The sequence below is a fragment of the Solanum tuberosum genome, unplaced genomic scaffold (genome assembly GCF_000226075.1).
Source record: "Solanum tuberosum cultivar DM 1-3 516 R44 unplaced genomic scaffold, SolTub_3.0 scf00480, whole genome shotgun sequence".
In the NCBI taxonomy this organism is placed as follows: Eukaryota; Viridiplantae; Streptophyta; class Magnoliopsida; order Solanales; family Solanaceae; genus Solanum; species Solanum tuberosum.
In genome coordinates, this window is record NW_006239415.1 from 53,698 (window position 1) to 64,395 (window position 10,698).

The window sequence follows — 10,698 nt, forward strand, 5'->3', positions numbered from 1 at the left end:
GGAACTATTCACATATATTACTTAAACTTCATGTCGGAGCTCAGGCTAAAGTTTGAAATATATATCCATCTCCTAATTTTCTCTGTTTGGATCTTTAGCAATACTTTCACAAAAAAAAAATCATTAAAAAGCGTTAGGGTTTCAGTGTCTCCCAAGAGCTCCCTCGATGCACGTTAGCTTAACGTGCACCAGCCATGGGCGAACATGATCCCATCGGCAAAATGATGATGAATAACCTTGGGAAAGATACAAAGACAGTAGGAACTGTGAAAAGCATAGGAGGCAAAAGCTCTGCAATGTATACCAATGGAACAGTAGATGCGAACAATATGTCAATAGGAGCAGTGATTCAGGAATTAAAAGGAAGGGAGGAAGATACACCTCCAAGGAAATGTACTACACCATCTAAGGAACGAGTCCAGGAGTGGACGATTAATGTTTCTACTGGAGGCTCAAAACTCTCATGGGCAGAGGAGGCTGAATAAGAGGAAGACTAGGCAGGAAAGGAGGATTCCTTGGCGACTGTAGAGAGAGGTTGATCACCTGAGAGCAGTTCCATTTGGAAGAACTTTGATATTACAAAGCTAGCGAATGTTGGGTTCAAACTCAAATATATCAATCTTGAGAAGCTCAGAAGTGATGCAGTGTTGGGTGCACACCCACCATTTGTAGTACTAAATGGCTATGTACAACGAATTTGGGGGAGATATGGCATTAACAAAGTTGCTATGATGAAGAATGGGATCCTGCTTGTCCAATTTGATTATGAACAAGGGAAGATAGATGCATTGCAAGGGGAAATCTATCACTTTGACAATAAGACATACATTGTCAAAGCATGGTCACCTGAAATAGAGTTTTCCAAGGAAGAGTTGATGACAATTCCTATATGGATTAAGCTGCATGGGTTAGACTTCACATATTGGAGTGAAAAAGGGTTGAGTAAGATTAGAAGCTTAGTGGGGAAGCCATTATTGGTCGATAAGCACACTGAAAAGAAATTAGGGCTGAGCTTTGCGAGATTGCTAATAGAGGCGAAGGTGGGTAATAAACTGCCAGAATAAGTGATGTTTCGAAATGAAAAGGGAATAGTTCTTACACAGAAGGTGTCCTATGATTGGAAGCCTTCCTTATGTAAGCATTGACATAAGTATGGACATGTACAGGCAGAGTGTAGGAAGCTGAATCATATACCAAAAATTACTACTGGGACAAGGGTAGACATAAAGAGAATAAAGGCAAGGAAAAGAGGGTTGAACAAAGGAGAATTCAGTAGGGCAATGGAAAACAGATGGATAGGGATAACACCAGTACATCAATAGGTGTGATTGTAAAAAACACATTCCAATCTTTGACACTAGCGGAAGAGCAAGAGATGGTTGCAGAACCACTCAGAAATGGTGTGGCTGAAAAACCAATCGCGGGGGTGAATGGTTAGTGTATTATGTCGGAATATAAGAGGTCTAAATGGCCTCTCTAAGAAGAAAGAGGTAAAACTCCTGTGCAATCAGCTTGAAGTGAACATTATTGGTCTGTTGGAGACTAAAGTAAAAAGTAATAATATGGAGTTTATAGCAGGTAATCTCTTTGGGGGGTTGGAAGTATCATACAAATCATTCTTCTCACTATAATGGAAGGATTTGGGTGATGCAGGGAGAAGATATGTGAAGTAACAATTTGTAGTGAGAATGCACAAGCAATGACATGTTTTGTTAACTATATTCCGCTACAAAAGGAATTTTACATGACATTTGTCTATGCTTACAATGGGAGGGAGGAAAGGAAAGAATTGTGGAGGTATTTAACTCAAATAGGGGCTTGAATGAAGAAAGTCTGGACAATTCTTGGAGATTTTAATGTTGTTCTACATAGTGAAGATAGGCTGGGTGGAACAACTTCAGATTAAGAGACAAGAAGAGAATAGTGCAGGAACAACTTCAGATTGACCCTACGTGTGTAGTACTGTTAGAAGAAGAGAATTTAAAAGGATAAGCTATTTGGCGGAAATCTTAATGGCCCAGAGAAGCAAGGCTACCTGGTTGAAGCTGGGAGATGATAACACACAATATTTTCATGTTCTGATCAAGCAACGAAGGCTCCAGTAGGCAGTAACACAATTGCAGGATGGTAACTTACAGGTTCAAACTGAACCTAGTCAGATTGTAGAATTTTTTGTGAACTATTACAAGAAGCTACTGGGTGAGGTGGGCACAATACCAAGACAAAAAGCTTCTAGTATGTTTTTGAAGAATGGGAAGACATTATTAGTGGACCAGCAGATGAAACTATTACTTGAATATACGATGAAAGAGGTAGAAGATGCTATCTTCAGCATCAAGACAACTAAGAGCCCTGGACCTGATGGGTACACAAGTGGTTTTTTCAGAGATGCTTAGGACATTGTAGGGGAAGAAGTCACATATGCCATTTTGGAATTCATGAAGAATGGTAGAATGTTAGGGCAACTTAATGCTACTGTGATTACATTAATTCCTAATATTGCGAAGCCACAAAATGCAAGTCAATTTCAACCAATCTCTTGTTGTAATGTGATTTATAAGGGTATATCTAAGCTTCTAAGTGCAAGATTGAGGAAAGTGCTACCTGAGTTAGTAAATGAAACACAAGGATATGGTTTCCCACCTAAGTTTTACCAACTTGTAATGACTTTGTGTAACAACAACAAAATTCTCTATCAAAGTCAGTGAAGACTGTCATGGTTTTTCTGAAGGGAAGAGGGGACTGAGGCAAGGGGATCCTATCTTCCCATTGTTATTTTTACTGATCATGGAATATATGTCAAGGGCCTTGACAAAGATGGGGCAATTTTCGGATTTCAAGCATCATCCTATGTGTAAAAAGCTGAATATGAACCATCTAATATTTGCGGATAATTTGATGATTTTTTTGTAAGGGGCATGAAGAATCAGTAAAAAGAGTGGGAGAGGCCTTATCACATTGCTCCCAAGTTATTGGTCTAAGTCCAAACTCTGAGAAGTCAAGTATCTACTTAGAAGGCGTGAAGGATGATATGAGACATAGACTATTGGAGTTGACGGGATTTGAGATAGGCAAGTTCCCAATTCGGTATCTGCGACTTTCATTTTCTCCCAGAAAATGGACTAAAATAGAATGTCAACAATTATGTAAGAGGATAACTGACAAGATCAGAGCCGTCTCCACTATACATCTTTCTTATGCAGGCAAATTATAGATTATCAATTAAAAATTAAACTAAAATTAGTTTTTTTCACTTCCGTTAGAGAAAAAGGGTATATGTGAGTCATTTATATAACAGTAAGGATATATATGTGTCACTTTCATAACAGTAAGGGTATATATGTGTCACTTTCATAACGAGGGGTATATCAGCTCTAAATGATAGTAAAGGTGTTTGAGTTGTTTCTGATTGAAAAGCACCATAACTTTTTCACCCACTATAGAAAATTTAAACAACAATAGGAGATAGACGTGCAACGCACATTCCCAGAACTAGTATAACTTAAATACAACCACACTCTAGGTTATTATTTGAAAAGTTATATGAATCTTTAACCTTTCCTTTTCCCTCCAACTTTGAAAATTACTCTTTCAATGACTTAAAAGTGTTCAAAGTTGTATTTCTTTTTGCTACTCATGATGTCTACATATCTTCTTTGTGATAGGAGCAAAATGGTTGAGTCTTCAAACCAAATTTTGTTTGATTATAGCAATTATATATGTACAAATCAAATTATGGACCACTATTGGCAACTTAACTTTGCATTTCTTTATCAGTCCCATTTTCTTTTATAAATATGATTTTTATTTAGTCGAAGGGAAACTTTGGAACTTTGGAATAACAATAACGTTGTTTCCATGTGATCTATAGGTCACTTTCATAGCGTGAAAACACTAATGCTTGCATTATAATAGGTTGTCTACATCATACCTCTTACAGTGCGACCCTTCTCTAAATTTTGTTAAGGCGAAATGACTTGTGCATCGTATAACCCTTTTATGTGTTTCTATTTAGTCAAAATATTCTTTACTTTGTGTATGTATATGCTGATGAGCCATTGCAAGCGGTAGAAATGTCCAAATTGATGCAAATCCACTACTTCTAAGAGATGATAATGAACATTTTGGGAAACTACTTAGTGAACACCAACATTTGTTTGGGGATAGAAAAGATGGATTAATAGATATATGTTTGATACAACGAAAATAATTCTTTTTAAAAAAGAAAATCATGAAAAAAGGGTGAGCATATTTTTCCATCAAAAAGAGAAAACAACTTCCGTTATGAATGTGAAAGTCTTTTTTCTTGTAATAATCTTAACTTTTAATTTTATATTACTTGTTCTAATAAGCACTTGAGCGTTATTATTATAATCTGTCTTGAGTACTCAAGATTTTCGCTAATATACTTTACAATTGGCTAATATAATTTATTATTAATTTTTATCTAGGTTGATAATTGAAAAAATATGTTTTGCTTATCAATAAATATCCGAAAATAATTTTCATGAAAAAAGATATTTTCCAAAAAAAATATTTACTATGAGTAATGATTTGGTGACATAAAACACACTATAAATTTTTTAAATGATTGGCCTAGGAAAGTTCTTATTGTTGGCCACAAATCTCACAATCACATTAGCTTAGAAGAAAGTGAGATGTTACCCTTTCAAATACTACCCACTTTTATTTTATTTTAAAAAAAATAGGTGGTGACAAAATTGAAAACATAAAATGAAAGTGAATAGAATGGCAACTCATTTTTTCACTTGCATCCAATTGATTTGTTGTGAAGTGGATTTCATATATCTACATCATTATGGAGTATTAGGTAAAATTTGTCTAAATTCTTATTTTTTGAAAAAAAATAATCCTAAATCACAAGAACTATACAATAGCACATGTAATTTTCTTTCTATTTGATGCTTGATATTTATGTTGAAATTTAATTATTTTAAATTTATATTTTCATCAAGAAGTTTTACTTTTAGAAATAAGAATAAAGCGTTTACTATTAAAAATAATTTTGAACTTAAAATTTAAATTCAAAATCGCTGATTAAAAATGAATGAGACAACAAATCAATATCAAAAGTGGAGAAAGAAAAATAACATTTTTTAAAATTAGTCTTAAAGTTAATCACGTCAGTAAAAAGTAATCATCTCCAAATAATACGATATTATATAATATGAAATATATATCTTATTTTATGTACGGTTGAATATACTATAAGAATAAATATATCATTTAAAGTTTAATACTAATATTTGCTGGGAAATCCCTCACGTCTCTTTAAAAATAATGAAAAAATATTTATCACTCTATATCCTTTAATTGAGTGTGGGTTTCGGTTTGGGTTGTCTTGGCTACGAAATGGCAAGGCTTTTAACCCCAAATGTGGGACTTCCAGCGCCAAATCATATATATATATAGGCCTGCCTACGTACGCCACCACAAATTAGAATTCTCTTTTAATTTTTTTATTTCCAAAACTAGCCTTCTCCTTTCATAAAAAGTTGTGACTTTTATGAAAAGTTGCGACTTTAATTAAGAGTTGCGACTTTTATGAAAAGTTGCGATTTTAATGAAGAGTTGTGACTTTAATAAAAAGGTTCGACTTTTATTAAAGGTTGTGATCTTTCCGAAAGGTTGCAACTTTTCCAAATAGTTGGAATATTTCCGATAAGGCACAATAAACATTTGTTGTCTATAAATAGAGGGATTTCCTCCCATTTTAAAACAACGAAAATTCTGAGCCTCTTCTTCTTCTTCACAATTAAATATTTGTGTATTTTGCTCCTGTTGAGTGACTCACTAACACTATTGTTTATGTTACAGATCCTGATACGTATACCGTCATTAATTTATGCTTATGTTATTAAGGATAAATGATAAGATGTAATAATTTTCATTTTTCTTTACATTATTAATGTTTGTTACTACGCAATCTTGTATATAAGATAATATAGTATTTTAGTTTTAATGACCGATAGATTTTAAGTATTATTTTATAAATTTCGTGATATTACATTTTCGTGCAAAGCGGGGGTAATCTTACTTGTTTGTATATATATATATAGCAGATGGAAGAAATAAATGGGTGGGAAGTACTCCACACACCATTTGTTTGAGTAATTCCCAAATTGAGCTATAATGGCGACAGTGGAGGAAGGTCCATTGCCATACAATTTATGGCAAGGAGAGAGCAGCAGCAGTTCTTCTTCTTCGAATCCATTAGATGCAGTACTATTTGGTGGAATCAGTTTGTTAATTGGAGTTTCATGCAGAACCCTCCTTCGCCGTACTACTATTCCCTATACCGTCGTTTTGCTCATAATTGGCATCGCTCTCGGCTCTCTCGGTTCGTATTTTCCTTCTCTCTTATGTGTGTACGTATTGTATGTCAACTGTTATATATCATGCTGCTCGCTTATGGGGGATTTGCTATGGAGTTCATGTCTACTATTTGTTTTTACGGAAGTATGTGTGCTTCATTATCTGAAGGATCGCTTTGTTTACTGCTATCATGCTGCTCGCTTATGGGGGATGGGGTTAAGTAAGAACAATTAAGGATATTGATGATGATTATTGCTCCAAGAGAATGTAACATTTTCTCATTGACACATGGCGATTTAGAGCTTAGAAGCACCTGGTTTTAAGAGAAAATGATAAAAATAAGCCAAAAAATAAAAGCCAATCCAAACAGGCTCTTTGTCCCATTTGTTTAAAGTTAAATTTTGGTATGCAGAGTTACCTGATACTTGTGCGGTAGAGGTAGCAGGTACCTGGTGTAATAGTTGAGATTAGCATAATTGTATCTAGAATTTGGTAAAAAAGGTCAAACATAACCATTTATGAAAAAATTGAATAGAGTTCTAGTGAGAATGAATTCTAGGAAGGTAATAGAACTTTCCATATGTCTAAGCTTTGGTGGGCAGAATTATCCAGTACTTGTGCTTGTGGACTAGTAGAGATGTGCACAAGCTGGCTCGGACAACACCGTCATGAAAAAAGGAAGTAGAAGGCCTGTATCTCAATTCCAGTATGGCTGATAGAGATTTTCCGTGTTTTCTATGTGAATGAACCCTTCATATATGTTTGTGATCTTGTTTTGTACAGAAAAATTGGGGAATAAATAGACAGATTTCTTTGTCTTCTGAGCATGCTTTCTGTGATTCTTTCTTGATGGTTATTACTGCTCTAAGAGCATGGAACATTTTCTTATGGACATGAGCTAGCATTTTTTCAATCTATTGTCTATTCTTAAGTGTCACTGTTGTTTGAATGTGTACAGTCATGTTGTGGTGCCTAACTGTTCTCGTATTTGGCTATTTATTTCTTTACTTACTTTCCTTTTTAAATTTAGAATTTGGGAGTATTTATCGACTGGGAAAGCTTGGGAATGGAATTCGAATATGTAAGTATAATTCAAATGTCTCTTTCAAATTTCTTAAATTTTAAAAATTTGAGGATGCTTCATCAAAAATTCGAAGATGACTTAAAATCATTTTGCAATTGTGAATACCTCTCATTATCTTATAAAGGTATATGCTTGTTGAATTGCTGCAACAGGGGCAGATATAGATGCTGATCTTCTATTAGCTGTATTCCTCCCTATACTGATTTTTGAGGGTGCATTCTCCATGGAGGTGCACCAAATAAAGGTTCTCTTCTCCTTAATTTTCATTCTATATAATCTCAAGGCTCTAGTTGCTGGTTGCTTGACTGTATGCTTTAAGTTATTATGTCTACTTTTTTTACTTTGTATAAGCTAATGGAATATGTTGTTCATTTCTTTAATATTAGCCGGCTTTGACAGAAATGTATGGCACAAATGCTTTTGCTTGCTGGACCTGGTGTATTGATTTCAACAGTCCTGATTGGAGCTGCTGTGAAGGTATACAAAGAAACTGTTTTTTCTGGAAGTGGTTTCGCACTTGCTCAAACATTCATATGTTTCTACAGCTTGTTTTTCCATTTGACTGGAACTGGAAGACATCATTATTGTTGGGGGCAATTCTTAGTGCTACTGATCCTGTGGCTGTTGTCGCTTTGCTTAAGGATCTCGGTGCTAGTAAAAAGTTGAGCACGATCGTTGAAGGAGAATCTATGATGAACGACGGGTATAAACAATTGTTTCTCCGTGTAATTTCTCATGGTTCCCCTATATTTCATATTCATGTGCACATTTTTGGATGACCAAAATTTTCCACATAGAAGTGGACCTTAAGCCCCATGTTCTGTTTTTCAGTTTATGTCCATTTATATATACACTGATTATTTTTGTCCACCTCTCTTCCTCCAATCATGTTTCCAGGGCATCTATTGTGGTTTACCAGCTTTTCTATCGAATGGTTCTTGGGAAAAGTTCTGGCTGCATTGCAGTGCTGGAATATCTTGCAGAAGGCTCATTTGGATCGTAGGTATCATTATCTGGTTGGGTAATAACTTTGTGCTATTGTAGTTGAGCTTAACTTACTCTTTTACTGCTACAGTGTCATGATCGGACTTGTGTTTGGCATGGCATCTCTTCTCTGGCTTCGGCTTATATACAATGACACACTGACAGACTTTTCGTTGGCTCTTACTGTGAGCTACATTGCTTACTACACAGTATGTTCCTTGCTGATTTGAATCAGTTGTTATTTACATGCACTCAAGCTGCATATTGTCTTTCTAAATACTGGACGTGATATTTTGCAATTAACTTGTTTCTAATTGTTTCATTTTGGATTCATATGATTATCAGATTGATTATTGATATCTACCCTTTGATGTGACATTCTATTATTCATCCCCTCCAGAAAATTTAAGATATTATAATTTGTAGGAAATAGTGATATTCGAGGATGGGGAAACCACTAAGGTTCCCCTTCTATATCTGTGGAGGGAGGGTTCGACAATGTACCCACTCTCCAAAATGTAGGTTGCGAGGAAGATCCCATGCCAGCTGGATTTCTTTATCACCCAAATAGGAAAAGTTTCTAAAAAGTCACTGTGTTTGTGAGCAAGATCACATACAGCATGATAAGTGCTTCACATTAGGGGAACGCAAGTCAGGCAATTGCTTAGTATCGTGTCTGGATTTCATCAGATTTTTTGGCCTTTGGAAATTTATTCCATCTTTGTAAGCTTAACACATCTGATGATCTTTCTCTTCGGAATATAGAAGGTTAGGTAATATATAATGCTTTCAGATACTGGATACAATTTGGTTGAATATTCTTGATTTAAGCCAACACATAGATGTTTTAAATGAATTCTCTCTCTCTCACACCCACACACCCACACCCATACATACACAGACATTATATCATTACATGTATCACACCCACACCCAGGGGCGGAGCCAGCCCTCTGTTAGGGGGTTCATCCGAACCCCCTTCGGCGGAAAATATTACTATTTATATATGGTTAAAATTATTTTTTATGTATATATAGTAGATGTCGAACCCTCTTCGATTAGTTCATGTGTCTAGTTCTTCAGATTTTGAACCCCCTTATTAAAAATCCTAGCTCCGCCACTGCCCACACCCATACATACACAGACATGATTACTTCATTACATGTATACAATTCAAACATTAGATGCATATAACAGACATAACAGACATTCCTAATAACATGGATCAAGCATGCTTGCATACATACAATTATGTCCAATAGCTTAGGAACGAAGTTAGAATCTGCTCTTTGCCTTTATGTTCACACTAAGCTAGTCATTTGCTCTTAAATTGTTGTTAGATGTGCTCAATATATCATACACCTTCTCCCTTTCCCCCTTCCTAAAAAACTAGAAAAAAGAATCGCGGGCATGATGGTTCAGAAACAGAGAGGGACCGAAGACTAAAACTTGAAATGTGTTCAACTAGAAATCTTTCTGGATTTGACATATTATGAAGTCAGTAATCACTGCATCCTTCATTGAATTAATAGACACCACTTTCATAATGTGCTGCACTTCTTGACGTACAGTTTCAAGAAGTGTGACATTGTAAAATTATCAATTTTTTTGACAACATTTTGATATGCACGATAATTTTCATATTTTTGTTGATAACATATTGACAAGCATGACCCTTCGGGGTGGCCCAGTGGTTTGAGCTTGGGACTTCCATGTTGGAGGTCTCAAGTTCGAAACCCCTTGCCAGCGAAAGCAAGGGGCTTGCCTTCTGGGTCGAGCTCGTCGCACCAGGCTTGCCTAGTGCGGGTTACCTCTCCTATGTGGTTTGCGAGCTATTGCATAGGAGTGGGGGTTTTACCCTGTGCGCACCCAAAGGGTAGCGGCTGCGGGTTTCCCTTGTCATAAAAAAAAAAAAAAAAAACATATTGACAAGCATGATTTATTTAAGGGTTAATCAAAAAAAGTATTCAAGTCTAATACCTCTTTGATGACTTCTTTAGTAATCTAAGGGCCCGTTCGGCCATGCGATATGATATCATGATATGGTATCATGATATGGAATCATGAGATGAAATTGAAGATTTATTTGGATATGCGATATGGAATTTTTGTGTTGTATATTTTCTCATAAACATAAAAATCTCATAAGTTGTAAAACTATTAAAATAGCCCCAATTGTTTATTCAATCTTATCAAATAAACAAAAAATTATAAAATCGCATAATAAATTATTACAAAGTTATTTGTTTCCACTTAAGTAATTGTTTCATCTAACTTTAATTTAATAAAAAAAA

At 35.3% G+C, this 10,698-nt stretch overlaps 1 protein-coding gene across 3 annotated transcripts in view; it reads left to right on the plus strand.

The window, feature by feature from the left end:
* Positions 1–6,110: 6,110 nt before the first annotated feature.
* LOC102594424 (sodium/hydrogen exchanger 8-like) overlaps positions 6,111–10,698 on the plus strand; it is a 16,864-nt gene continuing 12,276 nt past the window's right edge. The window contains exons 1-7 of one of the 3 annotated variants that reach the window (XM_006364367.2): positions 6,111–6,361; positions 7,367–7,417; positions 7,573–7,664; positions 7,820–7,897; positions 7,966–8,123; positions 8,318–8,419; positions 8,496–8,613. In XM_006364367.2, the coding sequence (XP_006364429.1) occupies positions 6,154–6,361; positions 7,367–7,417; positions 7,573–7,664; positions 7,820–7,897; positions 7,966–8,123; positions 8,318–8,419; positions 8,496–8,613 (807 nt within the window). In that variant the 5' untranslated portion in view covers positions 6,111–6,153. Of the gene's footprint in view, positions 6,362–7,366; positions 7,418–7,572; positions 7,665–7,806; positions 7,898–7,965; positions 8,124–8,317; positions 8,420–8,495; positions 8,614–10,698 lie in introns of those variants that run through there. The other 2 variants (XM_015303935.1, XM_015303936.1) reach the window with 2 other exon arrangements.